The sequence below is a fragment of the Cupressus sempervirens genome, chromosome 9 (assembly GCF_028749045.1).
Source record: "Cupressus sempervirens isolate cs-2001-9-10 chromosome 9, ASM2874904v1, whole genome shotgun sequence".
Taxonomy (NCBI): Eukaryota; Viridiplantae; Streptophyta; class Pinopsida; order Cupressales; family Cupressaceae; genus Cupressus; species Cupressus sempervirens.
Genome location: NC_143126.1, coordinates 450,313,961 through 450,339,965, shown reverse-complemented (window position 1 = coordinate 450,339,965; position 26,005 = coordinate 450,313,961). Strand labels below are relative to the sequence as shown.

The 26,005-nt window shown below is 35.2% G+C and overlaps 1 protein-coding gene across 1 annotated transcript in view; it reads right to left on the bottom strand.

Moving 5' to 3' along the window:
• Positions 1-26,005, bottom strand: part of LOC149539252 (putative E3 ubiquitin-protein ligase XBOS34) — a 161,323-nt gene that overhangs the window by 15,343 nt on the left and 119,975 nt on the right. Inside the window, exons 6-8 of the mRNA XM_089800578.1 lie at positions 23,577-23,668; positions 23,173-23,254; positions 22,733-22,835 (exon numbers count right to left, since the gene is read on the bottom strand). Coding sequence (XP_089656704.1) covers positions 22,733-22,835; positions 23,173-23,254; positions 23,577-23,668 — 277 coding nt within the window. The remainder of the gene's footprint in view (positions 1-22,732; positions 22,836-23,172; positions 23,255-23,576; positions 23,669-26,005) is intronic.

The following is a 26,005-nucleotide window of genomic DNA, read 5'->3' as shown; positions in this document are numbered from 1 at the left end:
TAGAAAACAATGTTAAATATATGTATATGTATTATTTATTAATGTCGTATCCAGCCATATCAATATCGGTGGTCTTAAAATATGGCTGTATCCATACCCAATATCGTATTCGTATCCATGCAACTTTGGTGAATTCAATAGAAGAATGTTTGGGTATAAGGAGCATGATCCCACATACTTAGCTAGTTTGATAGTCAAAAGCCAGATTGTGACTGCACTTGGATTTCTTCCAGCTATCCAACATGCAAAGTTGATGGTGGAGTTGGGGAGGCATTATAATTTAAGAGATAGAACAATTAGAGATCTAGATGATAGATTGCTAGCTGACCTCACTCCACCAGTAATTTCAGAAGCATTTGAAACCCCAACATACTAATCAATGTTGTTGATGTCAAAACAGAAAGCACTTGGAGTCTATGCTTCTCCGGCTAACCATTGTCATAGGGTAATCAACCATAAATGGCTATGGAAGAGGACTCACCATTTCAAGTTACCTAAACAACTAGTCGGGTTAGACCTCTAGTGGAAATATAGTGCCTTGCTCATGATGCCAAGCAAGCAATTTGGGATAATAGAGTGCTACACATTTGTAACATGGATGTGGTACTTCATTTAGGAGGCAATGGAAGGAATAAATGCTATGCACTGGGCTGGAATGGTCAAAGACAATTTGGATAAGCACCTCAGAGATCTAGAGCAATCACGTATGTTATACACATGTTAGCCCAAATGACAAGGTATGATGGATTAAGATACAAATGGGCAATATTAAGTGGTCTACACCATTTGAAAGTGCATGAGTGCTAGCTTCAATTGCAACTCTATGCTAACTTGCTAAGAATGACTTTACGAGAGTCAACGATGCTTTTACTTTGCGCATTATTAGAAGTTTGTAGGATGGATTACATACAAGGCTTTCAGTAAGGCAATGAAGTTGGTTGAGAAGTATGAAGCATGGTTTATTCAGTTCCTGGTCTTCTCTTATAGTAGACTTCAGGGGTTTTCTTTAGAACGATACAAACTTGTGTGGTATCCAATTGACAAGATTGTACTGCTGGAAGTCACCAAACTGAAGATATATGACAAGACCTAGACAATTAAGATGGTGGGACTCAAATTCCAAATCACCATAGGAGATGAAGTTAAAATGTGTCCCTATCTACAAGCAGCTAAAAGATCAGCAATTAAGCTACATTTCTACCATTTAGCATTTTATTCAATAAGACCGAAATATGATTCCTAAATAGAATTAAAGTGGTGCTTGGTGTGAAATACTAATACAAGATTCACCTTGAAGATTTTTTAGCCAACATTGCAAATAAGTATGAGGTCAAAAGGAGGATGTTTCCCAAATTGTCATGCAACATGGTCAGGGCATGCAAAATCATCCAAGTACTAGACCAAGTACAAGAGGATACAAATGTAGTCCAGTCAACAAGTCAAAAGAGTACAGCAAGGCAGAAAGGTTTACAAACATCATCAGGGGTGAATCTAGATCTAGGACTCTACAAATTGCAGTACCAATAGTTTGCAATCTCTCTGAGTAGTCCTCGAGTTGTTGAGCCCTCTATTTTTTTCGTTGGGCTAGTAATCACAAGTTTAACTCGTATTTTAATAGACACAAAATACCATGGATAAAAATGTTGATACAGGTACGCTGGATAAAATATGTTTTTCACATGTTTTTGCTATAAAACCATGCATTTTCTCTTTCAAGATCTCAATTTTTGATTTAATAAATTTTTTAATTAAATTTAAAAAAACTTATATGCTTCGTTAAGAGATTTTAAATTTTAGTTCTTTCTAAGTTGTCAAGCTGAAACTTTTGGGCTTGCAGAGTACTCTCTGAGTATGAGTCCGCAAACTATGGCAGTATCTACAATTGACAAAACTAGAGACTAGATTACTCCAGATGAGTACAATGTGACAGAATTGGATCTATGACACAAGGGAGTAGGTAATCAAAGAGTTTGATTTCTCTACCCAAGTAATGAAGGAGACAACGATGTTGGAGGAAAAATACTAAAAGGTGAAAAGTGAGAATAGGGCATTGTGCAAATATCTATTAAACTTATCCAATCCAATAAGGGAATAAATCCAAGTCTTTGTTCCTCCTATAGTTCTCCTATCTGAGTCAATGATAGGTATTAAGAAAATGACACAATTTCCCAAAGTACAAAGGCTTAGATGAAGGAATCCTGAAAGAGGCATAAAATTTTGAAGACTTCATGCAGATATATGAAAGGGCATTAAGTTTTAACTATACTTTCTAGGATGCAATGCATAGATAAGTAATGGGATGATGAGCATATTTATCAAGTGATATGACACCTACAAACCTAAATGGAAACTCCTAGGTAGATGTTGGCAGATGATGGAGTGCTAATGGAAGGAGATACATATGATTTTGCCTACTAGTAGAATACAGTAATTATTACAAAGGAGATGTTTGAAAATTTCAATGAAGGATCCGCTCAAAATAGGAAATGTGGTTGGAAATATTCAAAAAGGAATCTCCAACACAATTGTAGCCTTATTAACATGGAGGATGATATAACTGCAGGCAAACTAAAAGGCAAGTTGGAGTTATTTCAATTAAATTCCTTTGCAAGGGATGACTTTGAGAACTTATCCATATTCTTGAACATCATGCACACAACTCAAGTCTCAATGCTAGATTGGGAGAATGGTCTCAATAAGTGTGAAAGAGAAATGGCATTTCTTCAATTCAAGCGAGAATTGATGCCATTTGTTAGTGTAGATGTGTTGGAGACAATGTTGTTCAAATTCTCTACATTCAAGGAATAAAATCAAACATAGACTATTCTTGGGGAAAGAACATTTCATGCATAGTGGGCATTTATTTCACCCCTCTTTTGTCGAATGGGCTAACAAATTGGGCATTGATTACCCCACTAGGGGAGTGGCTTTCTTTTGATTGGTCCATGTGGACCCTCTCACTAAATGTAGATTCTCTTTCTTCACCCTAACCCTAATTAAAGTTGAGGTGGCATAATCTAGGCCATCGGTTTTGTTCAATCCAAGCCACTTGTTAAATTGATCAAGTATATTTGAATATATATAAATATATATGAAAATACTTGATTACTATTCTAAATTCTTTTAAATAAATCTTGTTATTTTATAAACAATATTATATTATTATTTTCGATGATACTCAAACAATATTGTGGAGCAACTATGTTGGGAACAATGGAAAACTATATTGCTACATGTTTGGTGTTTTTCATCAACACAAGTTTCCTACAATATATGTAAGTGGACATGGAGTCACGGTCCACGATGGATCATGACTTCATCGTGGAGCCACATCCCATCATGGTCGTGACTGCCACGATACACTAATATGTTACCTTTGCTAGAACATTGTATATAGTCAATCAAAATAGTCAACTAATCATTTGATTAATATGATTATTATGCAATCAGTTATATTCAAATGTAATTTGTTTAATATAGTATGACAATGATATATATATATATATATATATATGTTTATGCATGTGTATATGATATTAATTTTTGTAAAACTGCATAATATATATATATATATATATATATATATATATATATATATATATATATATATATTCAATGGGTTTATCTGACTGAAACTACAATAGCATTACCACTCCCTCTTAATTAGGGAGGTTAAGCACAGGACTAGATATTATCTCAACGTAATATCAGGAATGGCAAGTTTTAAGGATATCTTTGATCAAAAGATATCTACCATTTAGATATCATCTCACGATATTAAGAGTAATGGCCTCAAAATATCATGTCGCATGATATTCACCAAATACTCAAAATGTCCATAGGGTATGTGCGCACGTATCCTCAATGATACTTATCATAGGAACATTTAAGGATGTTAATCCACCATGACTCATCTATACAATACAACTCAGATATCTATGTGGCGATATCTATCGCTTGATCGATTTATTAGATACATTCTATCATGATCTGCATAGACATCAGAAGACATCCATCAGAATAGAAGATTGGGTTATTGTAAGATCATCGCCTTTCAATAACTTTTACAAATACAAGTGATAATCATTTAGAAGTTGTCACTTCCTCATGATGTACATAGGGCCCAAATAGTCATGAAATAACAAAATAGTTTCATTGGTACAAAAATCAAATATGATCAAAAGTAACCTTCTACATTTTGATCTAGCATTATGGCTTTGGTAACTTCAATGATAGTTATGTTCTTTCGGTCCGTAACTCTATTTTGATGAGGATTGTAAAGAACAATAAAATTCCTCTCAATCCAGTATTTCATAAAATTTTGAGATATTTTCAAATTCTTTAGAATACAATTTTCTTAGAATCCAAGTTTAAAATTACTAACTCCAAAAAAGGAAGCTTGATGTTTGAGTCTATCAGGACATTTGTTGCAGTGTGACCATAGTTGTCGCATCTATAACATTGTATTTCAGAATAGTCTCTCTGTTTCTTGAATGGTTGCTTACCATTTGAGTCCTTGCCCTTTTTCCTTTTCAAATTAGTGGTGAGAATCTGAATGTCTGCATTTATGGACTGCATACTAATAACTCTAGTATTAAATTGCACTCTTCTTGAATGCAGTCAACTTTTAGTTGATCAAATTGGGGAGCTTGGAACGAGTACTTATTTCTTATCTAAAGAATTCCCATGAGATAGGGAGTCCATTTAAAGTTATCATAGTTAATTGTTTACTATCATAGTTGTGCCCAATTGTTGAAAGTTGGTTTCTTAATTCTATTATCCTCATAAAGTATGAGGTGATGGTCTCTCCTTTATTCATTTTAATATTAGAGTTGATTTTTTAGAGTAAGAGTCATGCTAGTTTTGTTGATCTCAAACATGTTTTCCAAGGCTTTGAACATATCATATGCAGAGTCTAACTTTGTGATAATAGGTAGTAGATAATCTTTTACTCCATCTACTAATAATTCCATTGCTTTGGTGTTGTCCTTTTCCCATTGACTCTTTCGTCATTCTCGTTACATTTAGGAGGAATTTTTCTACGATTATTTTTAACTCATGCTTTCTTAGTATTATCATCATTTACAGTTTCCAAGATTCAAAATTTGAAGCACCTGCAAGTCTTTATTCAAGTCTGGTTCTATTCACCATTTCCATAAGTATAATATTTTCAAAAATATGTATGTATATCTTATCAATAGAAATCTGATCTGATTGCCTCTTAAGCCTGCTCTGATACCATGTTAAAATGATCAGATTTATTTGAATGTGTGTGTGTGTGTTAAAATACTTAATTACTATTCTGAATTCTTTTTTATAAATATTGCTCTTTTATAAACAATATTATACTGTTATTTTCAATGATATGAAAATAGTATTGTGGATCAGTAAACTGTGTTGGGAACAGTAGAAGACTGTATTGATGTGTTATGTGTGTTTCATCAACGCAAGTTTCCACAGTATATGTAAGTAGACGTGGAGTCACGTCCCATTGTGGTCGTGACTGCCAAGATACACTAATATGTTACCTTTGCTAAAACATTGTATATCATCGGTCAAAACAATCAACTAATCAATCGATTAGTATGATTATTATGTAATCGATTATATTCAAATGTAATCTGATTAATATATATTGACAATGATAATTATATATAATGTTATTAATTTTTCTAATACTGCATACTATATATATATATATATATAGTATGACATATATGCTCCTCATACTATATATAGAATATATATTATACGGTATCTTCAATGAGTTCTATCTGATTGAAATTACAATAGCATTAACACCACTTATTGTAATTTGAGACCTATATAAAGACCTCATTTCTCATTTGTAAAGGACATAATTGGAAGATAGTTGCTCATAACCAATTGGGATAATAAAGTCGTCATTCAACTTTGGTGATTTCTTGATGTTTCTCGGTGCTTGCATGTTCTCTTTTTTCCTTCACTTAGATTGGATTGTTTCCCAGTACTAGATTTTTTTTCAAGTACGTAGATAATATGATTGATAAGTGTTATGGTGGAATCTTCTTTCTCATACGTTTTCTTCTTAAGTGATTCCTAAGCTTGGATCTGAACCATTATGTAGATGCTTTAATTCTATCTTTGATGTAAATTGTTCATTTTGATGGTGTTAATTGAGATATGAAAGCTATTTGCAATTTTGCACAATGTTTGAAGATGCCAATAGCACACCCTAAAAAGATCAAATTACCATTTCTTCCTCGATGCCATGACTCACGACGCCTATGCTCTCAATGTTGATTGTGACTGCAACTATGGCACTTGCATTTCTTGGGCGCTGACATAGTCTCCATTTGAGTGTTGTGCCCCCCCGCGTTTGTACTTGTTCATTTTTTCATGGCGTTGTCATGCTATTGTGTGGCTTGTTTCTATCTTTCCTATGGCGTATTCCTACATTTAGTTGCGCACTTGTTCCAAGTGTAAAGCTGATTGTTCTTTCCTACGTTTACTGTTGTGTCAACTGGTTTTGGTGCTTGTTTCTCTCTCAACGTGGCCCATCATGGGAGTTAGGCTTCTAGGAGTTTCACAACTTCCTCCTTGCACAGTCTTCCTTTGCAAGTCATCATTGCCCTTCTGGGATGCTTGTTGCTGCTTTTTCTGCATGTTTGTCTCTGTCCTTGCCTATTGTGCAATGGTCTTTAATCTTTGGTTCTGCTTCTCACGGCCAACCTTCAATCTACCTGCCATTTTCTAGTTTTGGTTTTTTGCCTCTTTCCTTCGTGACTACTGTGCATGTTTCTGGAGTCTTTGGTGTTGCTGGTTGTTTTTTGTAGTTCCTTTTCCACTTGTTTTGAGTGCATCCTCTTTGTGGGTTGCCTCGTGTTTTCTCTCTTCTGTCAGCTCATCGACGTGGATGTTTTTCTTGCCTACTCCTAGAGATTTTGGGCTTCCTCAGTCGGTTTTTTAAGTTTGCTACTACTTTGACCTCATTCTAATGGCTAATATGGATACTAAAACTCCAACTCCATCCAAAACTATCACATAATAGAGCCTTATTAACCATATGTCTAAGCTAGAGAACGAGAACCAATGCCTACGAGATACCATGCATTCACTCTCCGTGACTTTGGCAGGCTTGAAACAAACTGTTGACAAACGCTCTGCATATTAAGGACTTTTCTCATATTCTCACCACTGAAACAATAGACCTTAAAAAACAAGTTGAATCCAATAAAGAACAAGTCCAAGAAATCTCTAATATCAAGGACAAACAAGCTGAACTCGATTGCAAACAAACTTCTCTAATCAGAAAAACACAGAAGTGGCTCAAATCTTGGGTTTTCATTTGCAGCAACACTTACTTTGCACCCCTCTCTTGTGTGGAAGAGCTTGTTAAGGCTAGATTAGCAAATGAATGTGTTAGATGCGTTTGTTACATTAATTTGAGAGTTTGGGGCCTTCCTCCCTCTTTCGCCAATCCTATCTCTACAAGTCATTCGTTCCTTACAAATATCACACTTGACAAGGCCTGGGTTGGTCATAATGACACCCTCTTTCTCAAGTTCCTTTCTTTGGCTGACTGTCTTCAGTCTCTTAAGGTGTGGAGGATACTTGGAAACTTTTCCCCTCTTCCCATTAAGATTTATCTTGATGAGAATCTCACTAAATCACATGTGGTAGAGTTGGAACACTCCTAGGGACTTGTTGAGGAGGCTAGACGCAATGGGAAGTAGGTTATTAACAAGAACCTTAGAGTTGTTATTCAGGATTCTACTTCTCTTGGACAAGAATCTAGATCAGCCGCCAAGGCCAAATGTTAGTCTCAGTGGCAGTTAGACATGAGGAAGCCTCACAGTGGTTCCTTGCATGTCAACTACTGGAACAACAATGGTACCTTATGGTTCTTGTCAGGTCTCTTTTAAGATGCTATCGGATCTCCTGACATTGTTTTAGTTATGGAGGCTCCTAAGAGCCTTGTCTGTCCTCTTCCAAGTTTTACCAGGTATCAGTGATTATCTATTTTGAAGGACGAGGTTAGGTAATCTGGTGGAATCAGAAGATTGAGTGATGTTGCCAGTTTGGTTAGAGACCACCTCTTCAAAGTGACTTACATGGTTCATTCTGAAAGATTGGCCAAATTTATGTGGCTCTATATCCATCGTATGACACCACTTGATAGGGACATCTTCATCACAATTTGCTAATTCATGTCGACGTCCTCATCCTATGTTGCACATAGCATAGAGAGTGGTAATCCTTATGAGGACTTACATGAGTACATACCAAGTTTTTGGCCTAAGGGACATCATCATTCTGGGGGACTTTAATGCATGGACTAGAGTCTATCAAACCCCTCTCCATGATCATAGTTTTAATTCAGTTTGTATTTTTGAGTTAGATCCAAGCACCCTTGGCCTACAACATTCCTCTGAGGACAGCAGAGTACCTCTCATGAGATACAGTCACCATCTAATCTTGCATTGTGAATCCTCGGGCTTGGTGATCTCAAATAGGCTCTCTTGCTTTCTTGGATCCAGTTTATTTACCCGCTGGCCTCATTGTGGTGGTCTGAGTTTAGTAGACTATGCTCTCTCCTATGCCTCCTTGATTCCCTCCATCAACAACTTCATCATTTCCTACCTTCCCCTGGCTGATCAAGCCCTCCTCAACCTTATCCTCAGAGTCTACCCCTTCACATCACTACACCCCCTAAGAGAATCCTCACCCATACCTCATTTTCCTTTGTCGATGGTGACCATGACCTCTTTGTCCTCCACCTTAGACACTTCCTTCCCCAAGATCGCTTTACTGATTTTGAGGGAGCCTCCACCATGTTTGATCTTCTTCCTACCGCTATTTGGGACTTTGCTCTTCTCTCCATCCCCCATTGCACCACCTCCCTATCTCGCAGTCCCAAGAACAAGAACTATTCTCCTATGAATTGGTGGTTCGATGAAGGTTATAAGTTCTTTTACCACTCAGTTCGCTTGGTCTTCTCTAATCACTCACTCTTATTTTCTCAGTTGAGGCTTTCCTACCACCACTTTCTTCTCCATAAGAAGCGTTTTTTCTTCACGATGCAATATAGGTCCCTTAGTGTGTCTCTCCTAGAATCCCCAAAGATCTTCTACCGTACTCTATTCCCCCACAACCCTCCCCCCTTCCACCTTGGATTACAACTCTTTGATTTTGCACACCTCCACTCTCTATGATATCCTTGGCCAACCTGCCCTCCATCATGCCTCCTACCCCATCGCCATCTCTTCACTTTCTCCAACATTTGTGAGGCAATCAGATTCATGAATGATAGATCAACAATAGATGAGGAAGGGTTCCACACAAAACTCTTCAAGCCTAGTGTCATAGTCTTGGGCTCCTTCCTCATAGTGCTCTTTAATAGAGTGGTATATATTGGTTATATCAATTTTTGGTCGTGCTATATTATCTATCTAATTCATAACACTGGGCTAATATCAGACCCCAACAAATACAGGACCATCATGGTTGGCCACACTTTGGCCAAAGTATATGCCACCATGTTGAACACTATCTTATCCAATGTGCTTGATCGACGCCAATACCATGCACAGGGACAGGCTGGCTTCTTGACAAACTTTTAGACCATGGACTACATTCTAACTTTGTCGACTATCATTGAGGAGGCTTGACACTACTCAGTGAAAGTCTATTGCTACTTTATAGAATTTCACAAAGTGTTTGACTTTGTTCCTTGAGTGGCTCTTTTCCAGAGACTTAGTCATTGGGATCTCGAAGATTCTTCTAACGGCTATCATGAAATTTTATGAGAGCCTGGTGGGTAGATTCAAAACCTAACAGGGTTTCTCAAACCCTATGCAGAGCATCATCGGGGTGAAATAGGATTGCTCTCTCTCTCCCACCTTATTTGGCATATACCTTGACAAGCTCAAGGGCTTCCTTAGGGACTTCTCACTCTTTGATGATGGATGTTACTTGCATCAGATTTTGATCTCCATTCTAGTATAGCAAATGATGTGGTTCTTATGCCCTCCTCTCGAAGGTTCTCCAACAACTTAATGGTTTGGCTTCCTTTTGCGACTTGCAATAGTTGTTTGTGAACCTAGGCAAGACCCATGTGATTTTCTTCAACTACTTGAAGACCTCTCATCTACACTTCTATTTTTAGGATGAGGAGATTGAGGTTGCATCCTCTTACACTTACCTTGGGGTCAAGTTCTCTAGACCCTGTTTCAATCAAATACCTACCATGAAGCCCTATGTTAATAAGGGGTTTGGTTCCCTTGCTATGCTAGAGAGATAGTGCTTCAAACCCCACTTTCAAGACACCACCCAAGATGCCTCTTTTGGACTCCTTAGTTAGACTAACCATGCTTTATGGCTCTATAATTTAGGGACCTCTCTCTTGGAGTCAAATTGGGGAATAGTTAAGAGAGTCCAAATCCTATTTCTTTGGTGCATTATCAAGTGTCATCGGTCCACTCTACGCAGCATCATTTTGGTAGAGTTTGGGGCCCATCCTTTTAAGCTTCGAGCGATCTTTGATTTGGTTGGGTTCCTTCATCATCTTTGGGGATTTGCTAACTCTGTCAAGGGTCGTCACAAATACTCGTATCTAACCATATTGTTCCTCTGAGGTGGTTGCAGGTTTTGATTCAAATGGTAGGACATGTTGCTAGTATGCTCAAGCTTTTTCCTTATTGGGGTTAGTTGGGATTGAGATGTATCATCAACCCCCCTTTCAATTCTCCTTGGATGCCCCTGCTCACCTCTTTCCTTCCCAGTAGGAGTTGAATGAGCATGTCAGACTCAACATTCACAATAGCACATTACCATGACATGGAGTAACCCTCCAACGAGGCTTTATCTAAGGATGGTCTTTTATGCTAAGCACTGTATAGATATTCAAGATGCAATTATTATGCACACTCATTACCTTGCTGATCATTAGATCCGTGCCCTCCGCATTTCTCTGGGTTCTTTTAGAGTGGGCTACCATAGGCTCCATTTTCAAATGGATCATTAGATTGACAAAGAGGACCGGACCTGCAGCCTATGTCCTCTGGGGGAAGCGGAAACTAAGACACATTTTATTTTCTATTATCTTATCCACTACAAGATCAGAGAGTGGTTCTACTACCTATTTAGAGAGAACAGGACCCTTCTTCATTTGGGTACATCAATCAACAGTATCATGTCCTTTACCTCCAAGAGGCCATGTGGCTCCAAGATCACACCTTGTAGCTCCAGTTCACATTGACAAAAGCATCGAATAAGCTTATCACTTCCTTCACACCTGTGTCTCCGACCTAGGGTACAAAGCAATCGCTCGACCCTCCCACTTTGAGACATGCTAGATTTGTGAGACCTTGCAGAGGTTACACTAGATGATGACACGCCACCTCCTGCACTTCCCAAAGATGACTAGAGACCCACTCTCTCCCTGAACCTTATCATTTGATTTTGGACTACTTATCATCAACTTAGATAGCTTAGTTGGTCTTTGTTAGGTTCTTTTGGGTTCTCGCTCATTCTTTCTTGCTTGCTCTTTCCTCGAGCACCATTTTGTGTTCCCACTGCTAGTTGTTTCTTTGTTGTACTTCTTCCGATCCCCTAGACCCTCTTATGGTCTCTTGTTGGACATTAATGAATTTATCTTATCAGCTTTGCATGGTTGTCAAATTTGGCGAACCAAATTTTGGTAGATTTCATCATGGCATTTTTCATCTTTCAAGTTCTTAGGACTAGAATAGATTCCTCAATCCTTCTCTCATTTACTTTTGCATTTTCGTGAAACCTCACTCACCCCACCCCACCCCACCCCCCAAAAAAAAACACTTCCATTGCAATATCAACTGAAAGCTCCTATTTCCACTATTGTTCTCAGTCGACTTGAAGAATATAAAGTAAGGTCCCTCGTCATACTAGCATATTGCATTTACCATTGATCTTATCCATCCTAGAAGGAATCTTGGAAATTACTAGTGTGATCTTGCGATCTTAACATATGTAGAATTTCAATAAAGAGACGATAAGATACTTCAATATAATGTGGTCATAAAACACACATCAACATGTCCTTGTACAAGCTTGTCAAACCAAACATCACATATATCCTTATTATTTTGATCCATTACCTCCTTGTCTTTTCAACGTGCATTTGGGTCCTTTTATCCAACAACGATATCCAATTAATCCAGATCTTTTCTTCTTTCCCTTTGATAAAATTTCAATTCCTTGTTACCTTCGTGCATGAAACTGGAATTTCAATAATTATTCACAAAAAGATTTTTCCAATGATTGACACTAATAGTGCTTTGATGCCCACTGAAATTCCTAATTAATATGCATTTTCCTTTTTTGTATTTTTGTTGGTACATGTTTTCTGCTTTCAATTAGCAAAATTTAAATATATAATTTTTGAAAACAGTAAATGTATGGAAAATATTCTAATGTGTATCTCATAAAATGATATTTAAAATACACAGTAGCAAAAATAAACCTAGAATGTGATGGTGTGATCCTTACATGACCCTCTCCAAATGTTGGTGAGATTGCTGAATGTGACATCAGACATATTTTCTCACAAAAAAATCCCATGGTTTGTAATCATCCCTTTATAACCTTATTTACAATATTTGAAAAATGTGGCAGTCCCACATTTACTGATACAACTGCTCTTTGCGTGATGTCATACATGATACATATGAGTGGATATGGAAAACTGATGGAAAACCTTTTGTGGTTTGTAGCTATAACTGTTTTTTGGCTCTTCTAAGCATAGGTGCCTCCCTTGAGGATCCCACATCCCTCCAAGAAACTGCAACAATTTCCACCTTGCTAAGTAAATGCTGTGTCAAGTTCCCCTCTCCATGTGACCAGATAAGTAGTGTGGCTGGCAGATATTCAAACTCAAAAATTTAAGAGTTTCATGCCTTACAACTGGCATAAAGGCTGTGACCTTTTCCTCTTTGGTCTTCCTTTTTTTGTTGAATTTCTTTTACTCTTATGCCCTCACACAAACCACTCTTACATGGTATGGCCCCACTATGAACTTCTAATTGATATGACTAGCTTGGAATATTAAAATGCCAGGAAAAAAATTCAGCTCTTTAAGAATTATGGGATAGGATCTAAATTTGTTACTATTCCAACATCTCTGAATCTTGAAAGTTTCTGTAAGCACAAATTTGAATCCTGAATGAACTCAACTTTATAAATCAGAAGGATTTCTTCCTCCAATTCCCAAAGGTCTAAGAGGGTTTTTGTCCTTAAGGAAGAATGTTGAAACAAGGTCTGCAAAAAGGTTTCTAAAAATTGGCACTGATAAAATGGATTTGCTTTTTACAATATTTTTTTTAAAGTTTTTTCTAGCCAGCCCTGAAAAGTAATTAAACTTTTTATTCTATTTTTAGTATTCATCTTTTATTTTTTTTCAAATATTAATCCAGTTCTAGATAATTAACATTTCTTAATTTAAATGTTTATCAGTTTTCACCTTATTATTTAATTTTCTTTTTGGCCCAACTTTATAGTAATAGATTGTCATTTTCCAATGTCTAGCTTATGCACTTTTGGATACTTAACAAATTATTATTAGACTTTAAATTCTCTACTTCGACTCCAGTTTGAGAAAAGAGGACATTACAGCTAGAGAACCTTCTAATGTAGAGGTGATATGTCATCACATACAAGAGATGTCGATACACAGCTAAAAATTAACAACAAATATCTGAACATTCATATGATAGTTTGGAACAACCATTGTTTTATAGAACAAAATACAGAAAACCAGAAGAAACATAAAACTGCATCATGAAAATTCGCATCTTTCAAGACAAGTGATGTATTCAAGAAAGTAAGATGTCATGTGTAATGTTCCCTTTTTATGAATACTTGGACACTACCTGAATAACTGAATTCTTTCTTCAATACCATGTGCAAGTAATGCAAATATATGAATTATTTATAATTGTTGAAATGATAGCTTTGGTCAGATAATTATGGATGATAATTATCAATAGAATGATATAATTATATGCATGTGTATATACATATCAATATACATTGTGTATATTGATCTATATATATACTTATTAAATGTTTAAACAAACATCATTATATTGATCTTATTTGTAAATCTGATTACTGTCCATAAGAGATTGAATCATCACTTATTTTGTTCCAAGTATAATCTGTATTGTTGATCTGCATAGTGATCGATCTTACTTAGAAATTAAACATTGCCATTTATGAGTATCAATAGTGCATTGATATTGAGAATATAATATTGAATGTACCATAGTAACGAGAATTGCCATGAAATTACCGGAATTGCCAGTTTGGTGATTCGATTCACGGTTCCCGATTTTTTTGGAACCGGTGAATCAGTTCAGTGATTTCATGGCATGAATTGCATGGATCACCAATTCATGTGATTCATGCAAAAAATTGCATAAATCACCTCTGTGAATCACAAAAAAATCGGGCACATAGGCAGGGAAAAAGTCAAGTCGATTCATGTGATTCATGCCAAAAATCACATGAATCACCTCTGTGAATCACGAAAAATCCGGCACACAGGTAGGGACAAAGTCAAGTCAACTTTTAATAAAAAAAATAACTTTTTTCAATATTTTTTTGCCTTTCCTCTTTGTTTTAACTCTAAAGGGCCTTCTAATTGTTTAGCATGAGTAGAAGAGAGGAAAAGTGAGAGAAAAAGTGAAAAGATAAACCACAGGTTTGCAACTAGTAAGAAGGAAGAGCTCCAAAAAAGGATACGTTTACAAATACTAATAGACATACATTTACAGATACTGATAGCCATACGTTTCATGGCTCTTGATTCTTTATCTTACATACATTTTATGATTTGACTCATTATGATCCTATGATTTCTATTTACTTCAGCTAAAATTTACATTTTATGTGTAACATAGTTACATATGTGATGGATTTATCATTTACGTTCCATGTTTATGTATATTAGCTTCTATTTGATGATGTTATAGTGTGTTTAAGTTACAAGTTTGCAACTAGTAAGAAGGAAGAGCTCCAAAAAAGGATACGTTTACAAATACTAATAGACATACATTTACAGATACTGATAGCCATACGTTTCATGGCTCTTGATTCTTTATCTTACATACATTTTATGATTTGACTCATTATGATCCTATGATTTCTATTTACTTCAGCTAAAATTTACATTTTATGTGTAACATAGTTACATATGTGATGGATTTATCATTTACGTTCCATGTTTATGTATATTAGCTTCTATTTGATGATGTTATAGTGTGTTTAAGTTATATTCAATAAAGGGTGCATGAAATAAGTTTTAAATTGTTAAAATCTCTAAATTTCAAGGGTTTTTCAAATTTGCCAATTCGTGGCCTATGCAATTCCAATTCATGGCCTATTCACAATTCAATTCGGCCTTGTCGATTTTGATTCTCGTTACTTTGGAATGTACATCAGATCCAAGTCCAATGAAATCTGCTCATAATGCTGTCGATTATGGTATCCACTCCATATTATAAACTGCCTGTGTTATATGCATGACAACTACCAATAACTATTGGTTGGTTTAAGATAACTAAAGGGCATCATTAAATGTGGAGGCGTGTTAATGAAAGACATGTCTCCACTTATGTGTTGGCATGTCTATTCATTGACATGTCCCCCTTCTTTTGTTTTATATATATATCCAGACTGATCGGACTAGGAGGAAATGTACAGCAATCAATTAGTGCAAAGCCTCTTGAAATCCAGTCATTCTTTGATTATTCAGACTTATAATTGCAATAATCAGAATTCAATATTATTGTTTCAGTTTCATTCCAATATTTGTGAAAAAGATTTAGTATCTCCATTCTGATTATAACCTGCAAAAGAAAGATCAGTCAATAAGCATATTGTTCAAGAGACAAGAAAATTTTAAAAGATATACACATTCTAATCTGCAATAGATCTAATCTACATTAACATGGTATCAGAGCCATGGTTTTTGTCATTTTATATTGCAGATATAGATTTGATTCTCTCGTGACTTTGGGCCACAAAGGGATGAGAGTTGGCTCAATAAGGACATTTGCATTGTGGTGCTCGATATTAATGCAATCCTCAGATTCAATCCAGCTCACAAATTTTGAAGAGAACACAACTTGATATTCCAGTAGATAGCTAACACCTGGAGAAATTGATGAAATCTTGAAGTGCAGTAATACTCCTAACAACAATATAGTAAAGGCTTCATATGCCAGTTCCAGTTCACTAGGAATCTCACACAGATAAGGAATCAAGAATAGTTTGATCAATCACGGCAACAGAAAAATTATTATAATCCCTCAGCAAGTATGTCCGCCAGCTCATGCAAAGGATATTCCAGTAGAAAATTGAGATCCTTACACCTTGTGGATCCCACAATTCATCACCTTTGAACAGAAGTGAAAACCAGAAAACACTTGCAATGGGTATGCTAACAGAGTGTGGGAAGGCCTTGTATGAAAGACACGATAACTCCCAGTATTAGTTTCAGCATCTGCTAAAAAAATTAACGGACACAAAGCTTTGGGTTGATACGGAAAGGTCATAGTAGTTACGAAGCACGAGACACTATTGTTTGTACCCTTGTCAAAAGTGGCAACTCCACCATGAATCACGTATGAGAGTTCCCTTTGAGTCTGTAATGGTGATTTTCATTGCTCACGATTGGAAATTTTGAGTTTAACACTCTTACACGGCAGCACAGATTGATCCTAGAACCATACCCACTACCAAAAAACCCCCAGCAAGGGGCATTTCACACTGTCCGCAAATGCATAGCGCCATAAATTCCTTGAGTACTAATATTAAGAGGCACCCGACTCTTCCAGGAGTGCTTGGTGATCTTACTGCCTAACACTTCATGGTAATTCTAGTACTACAGCTCAAACTGACTTGAGTAATATGTGTTTGATAATCCACACATTTATTGTTCGAACTCCCCAGATTCACCGACAACAGACTTCCTCTCGTGGGAGACAACCACAATGGTGTTCATTACAAATGGGAATATGTTCAGTTTAAGTTTATTATGGACGTTAATTATTAAGAACCCCATAAACCATGAAGATTCAGCATTTTCATGCTCCAAAATTAGCTGAGTGGATACAGTCTAAGCATATAATGTTTCAGTCATAATTCCAGTAGAGATTATGATTAGGCATGGAGTTGTGGTTGGAAGACTGATCTACTCATTGTCAGGCAAAACTATTGAAGAGTGGAGTCTCAATCTTTGATGGTTATAGCAATGGATTGATTCATTTAAGTCTTCAGATAATATAGAGGAGAAAACATTCCAGGTCAAAGTTGTTGATATTGAAATAGTAATCAATTCATGTATCAGACTGTCTTATTTCATGCATTGGTTTAGAATACAATAGAGAAGCAAACTACATTAAAGTCATGTGTTGATAATCTCTGAGGAAAGAGAGATCTTGAAACATTATTTACTGTTTAATCCTCCACATAGCCCTCCTTGGTTTGAGGCAGATGTAGAACTATGTGACCAGCTGCTTCATAGGAACACACGTTTATTCTAATCACAAATATAGATAGCAGAGATATAAAATGAGGTTTTATGATCAGCAACTTCTTGGAGATGTTTGCCAAGTCAAGCTTTGGTGGATGATTTGGAAGAGATGTTCATATATTACTGTCTTATGGCACACTTGACATCATTCTTTAGAGCAATAAGCAGTTATGTCCTGAGTGCATCCGTGGAGCAAATTTCCATTCCATCTTCAAGAAAAGTAAACGAGCTGCTCTAATGAACTTGCATATTTATGCAGAGACTAAATGGCCAAAGTAGGAAGCTGAGGAAAGCAAAATGATTGGAGCATGTAAACAAGTCTGACTTCTATGCTGCTGGATGCCTATATCTGTTGACTGAGGATAATCCATAAGTATAAAGAGATAAGTATTCTTTATGGTTGAATAATGCTCTTTAATCTTTCATGCTGTAGCTAATTCATGCTATATTATTTGGATAGTGAATCATGTATGATTCAAGCATTAATATTTCACTTCAAGATAGTCTTGGACTATTATCTTTGTAATATACTTTTAGAATGGTACCAAGGTTTGAGTACCAAAAATGTTTGAGATTCCTCTTACTATTCCTTTTGTAAAAGGATGCAATGGGAAGATGAAAGATCATGCATACTATTTCCTTGATACATACAGTTGTATCTACCACCCTCTGCTGAAAATACAAGGTGCAACCACCCTCTACGGGAAGTGCAAAGGTGATGTTGTAGCCTTCTCTGGGAGAAGATTTGAGGTGCAAGACCTCTTCTACTCTCTATGTGCAATGCAAAGTAGATCCATCCTTTGCAGGTATGCAAGATGGTATCATGGAATGTTCTAAATCACCCTCTAAGAGTGTCATGGTGATGATGTGAATATTTTGGATCCTCCCTAGCTAAGAGGGGCTATCGAAATTAACTAAATTGGATTCTAGCTTATCAAATTCTAATGTTGTGAATATTGTTCCTATTGAAACAGATACACTATTTAGAGGGAGTCTAGCACATCCGTCAGAGATTGACAAACAAAAGGTTGATGCATGTACTTGGAGCTTTAGAAGGGAGTCACATTAGCCAAACTTGGGGATAAATCCACAGTTTAGTACATTCACTCATGTTACTATAGAATCTGACAAGTACATTTGCATACGAGAAGTTACTCTTGCGAGCAATATTGTGATTATTGAAATAATATATCATGTGCCTGATTTTGAGTCTCTTGAAACAAGATATTTTCCATGATTGGAGTATATTAACGAGGCAAGCCTCCGTGACAGAGGGAGCAACTTAAGGATCTACATTAGTTAACATCTAACAATACTGAGGGAGTAGACCGTGTCGAGATGGTTTCTCTTTGAGGAAGTAGACCATGTCGAGATGGTCTCTCTAACTTTCAGTTGAGGTTCATTATCACTAAAGAACAGACAATCAACATTCTTACCAAGCCTCGTCTAGAGAGAAGTTTTGTGTACTTTTGGGATAAGCTTGATATGTTGCAAAATAAAGCCTTAGCTGAAAGGGAACTTCAGCATCAAGTGATCTATTATATATTCTTCCCTTTGAGAGAGAAGTTTGAGGTAAAAGTCATTGTTTCCACCCTCTGGATCGAGCCATGGTAGAATATGACTCCACGACTTCATTGGTTCAATGATTAAAGGGCCCCTATGTATATCATTGAGAAGTGACGATCTTTCAATGATGTACACTTATTATTATGGTTACTATTGTAAGGTGACAACTTTACAATAGTTTAACCATACTATCATGATGGATATCGTGTGACTTGATATCCTTGGACATGTCAAGATAGTTGATATCTCTAAAGTGATATTAACTGAAAGATGGATATCATGAGAAATGATATTTATGGATAGCCACAATGAGTTGTATTACCGACATATTTTCATGGTGGATATTATGTGACATAATATCCGGGGATATGCCATGAGCAAATATCCTTATGGTAGGCATCATGTGACTTGATGTATGTGCAGATACCATAATGGATATTGTGAGTAGGTTATATCATGTGACTTGATATTTGTGGGCAAGCCATTACTCCTTATGTCATCATGAGGTGACATTATTCATGATGGATATCATGTGACTTGATATCTGTGTACATGTCATGATAATTAATATCTCTTAGACATTATAGTAGATATCAAGAGAATTGGTATCATTTGATAGATCATAATGATCTTTAAGAGATAATCATGGAGAATATTGCATCCATGGCTATACCATAATTTATCATGCATATGGTAGACATCATGAGACTTGATGTCAATGCACAAACCATAAATATAGATTTTTGAGTTATGAAGAATGTCATGTGACTTGATATTCCTAAGTATCATACCTCTTGATATCACAAGTAAGGTGATATCTCTTCTCACAACAAACGGATTTATTGTGATATTTACTTGGATAGAATTCTATCTTCCCTAGCTAAGACAGAGTGTTGAAATGATAGCTTCAGTCAAATAATTATGAATGATAATTATCAAGAGAATGATATAATTATATACACATATATATATATATATATATATATATATATACACATTGTGTACATTTAAATATATACATACATATTAAATGTTTAAACAAACATCATTATATTGATCTTAATTATAAATCTAACTATCATCTATATGAGATTGAATTATCACTTATTTTGTTCCAAGAATAATCTGTATTATCAATCTCCATATTGATTGACCTTCTTAGAAATTAAACATTACCATTTATGAGTATCAATAGTGCATTGATATAGAGAATATGATATTGAATGTACATTAGATCCATATCTGATGAAATCTGCTCATAATATCATCAATTATGGTATCGACTCCATGTTATAAACTGCCTTTGTTATATGCATGATAACTACTGATAACTATCAGTTGGTTTAAGATAACTAAAGGGCATCATTAAATGTGGAGATATGAGACATGTCTCCACTTACGTGGAGGCATTTTTATTCGTCAACCTGTCCGCCTTCTTTTGTTTATACTAGTCTGATCAGACTGGATATATACATACATACACATACACACACACACACACACGTATATATCCAATCTGATCAGACTAGGAGACAGTGTACATCAATCAATTAGTGCAAATCCTCTTGAAGTCCAATCATTCTTTGATATTCACAATCAGACTTGTAATTGTAATAATCAGAATTCGTTATTATTGTTACAGTTTCATTTCAAAATTTTGTGAAAAATAATTAGTATCTCCATTCTGATTATAACCTGCAAAAGAAAGATCAGTCAATAAGCATATTGTTCAAGAGACAAGAAATTTAAAAGATATACACATTCTAATCTGCAGTAGATCTAATCTACATTAACAATAATAATGAATGCAATAACAACGAAATGTGAATAGATGACAATGAACTATAATATATATGACTGGTTATTTCATATGCGACAATAATGGAAATGCAATAATGAAATGGCAGTGATAATACAGTGATAAATGGATTATGACAGAATGTACATATGACTGGTAATTCCGAAGGCACTGTGAATCCTCTCAATGTGATCAGATGCTTCCACAGTCTCAGACAGTGTTTATGTGTAAAGGTTGTTTCTGATGTTACAATACTTTATAAGCACTCAAGCCCTTAAAGCCATCTCTGATCTTCTAATAGACTATACGCTGTATTTAGAGGTTTACACATGAACTTCAGGCAGAGATATGCCATCTCTAATCTCCAATATTATATATGCAAACTGTCTCTGTCAATAGAGCCATCTCAGATATATATAACTATGTTATTTATATGCTCTTCTTATGGACACTGTCTCTGATATGCAATTATAATGCTTGCACCAGGGGTTGCAGTAGCAAACTTCTATACTTTGAATACAAGCAACTGCACAAAGTGAAGTATAACTTTAATTATAAATATTCTTCAATGGTGCTTTGGAGAGCCGATCAGCTGAATACAGCTGTGTGCCGAAGAAACAAGATGGAGACACCATTCTTCATAATTAGTAATTATGATTTACTTACAGTAATCATAACCCAATTATTATAAATAATCATATGTACTTCTGCTTAGACTTCTAATTTAAATATCATATATGTCAAGTATCAATGGAAAATGAATATAGTCATCACTGAGGATGGAATTGTTATTTTACTCATAATAATCACTTGTCATTATAATGAGTAATCATATGTGGTTAGTTAATAATCATAAGTTATTATTGTATCATGTCAGCCCGGAATACCGCTGGCTCTATAATCCTTTAGCCCAGAATACCATTGGCTAGGAAATGCAAAAAACCAAGTCCATGAGTCGGCGGTGACACCCAACCATGGGAAGCATTGATCTCGATGATGATATTCTCATCAACTTCATAAAGTAGAGATATATGCATATGAACACAATGCTTACTGAAGAGTGCCATTGTAATTGATGCTGAATGCCATAATGATAATGCTTAATGCTCAATGCAATGATGCTTAATGCAGAATGCCATTATGTTAATGCAGGATTCTGTGAATGCATAATATAGGAGCATTTATGCACAGTATGATGTTCCTTGTATGTGTCAATGTGCATGGAACATTGTATCATGTATGAAAGTATTCAGAGAACAAGGATATGAATGATCTGGTAATGTATGTGATGGATTATCACGCATGTATGCATCTATGTGAATATACAGAATATGATGGTGATCTACTAGTTTATTTGAAATGAATCTAACTATTATGTAATTGCAGGGAATGTGTGTACTGGACAAGGTATATTTACTTTTCCTAGCCACTATTTACATGTTTGTTATTTTGATTAAAATAATGGGATATCACATCATACTAGCTGTAAGATATAATACAAATCAAATATAAAGTATCATAATGTACAATGGTGAAATAATGGCATACAAAAGGAGCTAAACAAAAAATAAAGCTTGTAAATAAATAATTTCGGTGCATTGATAAATAGAAGTAAAAATTAAAATTAAAACGGCTATAGAACTTGATCATTTTTAATGTCAACTATCACTAACAAGCACTGACATAACCGACATAAAAAGGAGTTAATATTGAAAAACAGAAATGTAACTATATATGTCTTGGTATGTCTGAACATATTCCATATTTTGATGCAAAGAAATATCTAATAATAACAAATTATAAGAAAAACTCACTTGTACCCTTGTCAACTAGCACAAGCACAGGATCTGACAAGCTGAACTCGGGTTTTTCAATCTCAACTTTTGATAGCAAAATAGTTGTCCGAGGTTGAGCAACCTATCATTCAAGTTACGACAATATTATGCTCACAAACATAAATGCTTATTAAAATATATAAAATATCCAACTTCTATACATAACTATGAATAATGATACATATTATAATTAAAAGGATATTCCAAGCAAATGACAATAATGATGATAATGATGATAAAAAGCTTCGGCTTGATTGACAGTATTTAAGATCACCAATTCCAGTTCAAAAAACTTAAAACTCAATGTAGTAAAGCGATTTTGAAAACATTTAAAGAAGGTTAACACAATCACATTTATAGCAAATGTTTCACAGTAATATCTTACAATGTGAGTGATTGCATATCCCAAATTACACTACCTTTGACGTTGGATAAATAACCAACTCAAATCTTGGAGGCCTCCTTGCATTAGACGATGCAGAAGGCAAGACCACTGCCCAGCTGCAAGATCAAAATATGGTTCAAAGTTATACTAAAGAAACCTATAATGTAGTAGCCAAGTAAAAAAATACACAGCTTACTAAAAAGTACATCAGAATCCAATTTCTGTAGTAAAAACATTAAAGAAAATTTTATGGTCACAAAAACATCTTTATCTTTATGCATGCATGTTGTTTCCAGATCCATGTCTGAAATAGAGAGCATTACATATTAATTAACTGTATATATTTTGATTTCTAGAACAGCTGTAAAAAAAATTGTTAAGAAAGATAAGGTGTCTAATGTTATTTTCTTCTCAGTAAGAACCTTCATTTTTACTTACACTTTCTTTGACACCCACTGACGAGCGATTGTTTCCAAGAAGCCTGGTCCAGATAATTCTCGAATCATACCAGAAAAGAGAGAAATCCTTCCCTGTTATTAATTTACAAATCTAAGAACATTTACTGAATATATAAAATCATATGATACAAATTTACTTCATGACAAAATGTTGCTACAAATATTTAAAACACAGATCAAAGGAAAACATTAACAGCAAGATTACACTTCAGGTTGAGCTACAATGTATTGCCTACCTGTGTTAACCTATTTTTCCTTTTCCGTCCTGTTTAAATAAATGATTAATTCTATGCTTACTGTATTCAAATGAAATATGACTGTTAAATGTGAATCTTATAATATTGGGTAATTACTAATTTATCATTCACTTAATCATTTGTTATGTACTAAGCAGATACAAGAAATGTTTAAATTGAATGTGTAAGAAATTTACAGCCATTTCACAAATGAAAGGTATGTAGAGAAGAATGACATGGATTTTACTTGGCCATCTTACCTAATCTGGTCCTTGTGTTTGTGTTAGCAACCTTATGACTATTATGGGTATATTTGTTTGATTTTTCAGCCCGTCCTACTCAGTGTTGAAATAGGACATCTGATATTGAAACTGGTGAAACCAATATCTGTATGAGTCACAACAACTGAAGGAGAAAGGAAATTGATTAGTTAAGTTAAATAATTTGAGAGAATACTGCATTTGTCTATGGAGCAATAATTTGATATTATGTTATTTTATTATGCATAGTATGTTACAGAATTGGAGAGCAAATAAGAGAGGAATGCCTTCTTGAAACCGTTGGCTGGGTAGTTTAAACCTTAAACCTTATAGATTGCTTGGAGATAGATTTGGCTTGCTTGCAGTAAGGAAGGGGAACATTTTCGATTTGCATTTGTACTCATTGAGGTAATTTTTATTTTAGTTGATTGGAGAAGTTATTTTAAGATAGACTTTAAAATTTGTATAAATTCTGTCTTGCAAAAACTAGGGAATTTCCTAACCAAACTATGGCAAAATCTCCTAAAATTGTACTTGATCATGAGATTGTCATGTTGGGTAGATTTAGGCCATGAGGGTACTCTTGAAATTTTAATTTAATGTATTTTCAAGTTTTGTGAAAATAAGTGGTATCAATCTCTACACCCTGGCAAGATTTCTTAGAAGTAGTGTAAAATTGGAAAAGTGTAATGATGGGGAAATTTGGGCCATAGGGGTATTTTTGAAATTTAATATTTTGCATTTTCAAAAATTGAGAAAACTTTGGGGATGATAGCATCAAAATCCATTAATAACTGAACTGGGGTTTTTTTAAGAAAAATATTAAATTATTGCTTTTTGGAATATTAATTTTTCTTTTAACTAGAAATAAAGTATGCTTGCTTCAGGAAACATGTAAACATGCAAAATCAAACTTTACCCATTCCAAAAGCCATTGTCTAATGATCTCTCAAGATTCTTTTACAAATGAGGACAAGTAGGAGGGTTGGAGTGAAATGTTAGGACCAATCCATTTGAGGGATTGAATCATTGATGTGCTATGTTTAAGAAAGCAAGAGTAATATAAGACAAGTACATAAACATGAGAACAAAACAATTGTGTTTGATGCATTAGTTAACTTAAAATGAACGAAAAGAGTGTTAAAACTAATGAAAATGTAACATTGGATCCAACCAATGTTACATGGGGATGCATCCCTAGTCCTTTTTGACATATCTCTGTTTTCAAGACATCCCAAGGATAGGGGTTCATGCTGACATCCTCAACCATCTGCAAAATTCACTAGATCACAAGAAGTGCCCTAGAAATGTAGGGGCATTAGAGGCTTTCAAAGGGACAGTTGGGGACATACATGATGTCCCTTGACCATCCTAAGGATAGCCAGACGTCCCCCTTTTTAGCACTTGTCTAAGACAAAAAAAACTCAAATGATTTTTAAAAAATTATTTTGATTGTTTTTGTAAAAATTCTGCAAATTCTGATGAAAATATTCAGTAAAGTCTGCAACTAGGTCTGATCTAATACCTTTCCTTCAATGTAGAATGTCTTGATCTATTTCTTAATGAGTAAGAGATCTATCTTTGCTTATAACTGTTCTGCAAGTAATAATTTAAATCCTGATATAAATCGCTGGGGTGGTGAATGCTTAAGAAGCAGACTTGAAAAAATGTTTTTGTGTGCTCTTAATCCACAAACATCCCTCTATAAATATGACGCCTAAGGACATGCCCCTAGAAGGGACATGTCCCTTCCTTAGTCGGCCATGACTGTCCTTACTAAAATCGGCACCTATTTTAGGATTAAAACAAGATAAAAATACTCAAGTTAACTAATCTTGTTTGGTGTTTAGACAAACAATGATTAACCTAAGCTAGACGCCAGTTCTCTAGAAGACAATCTATCATATTTATAT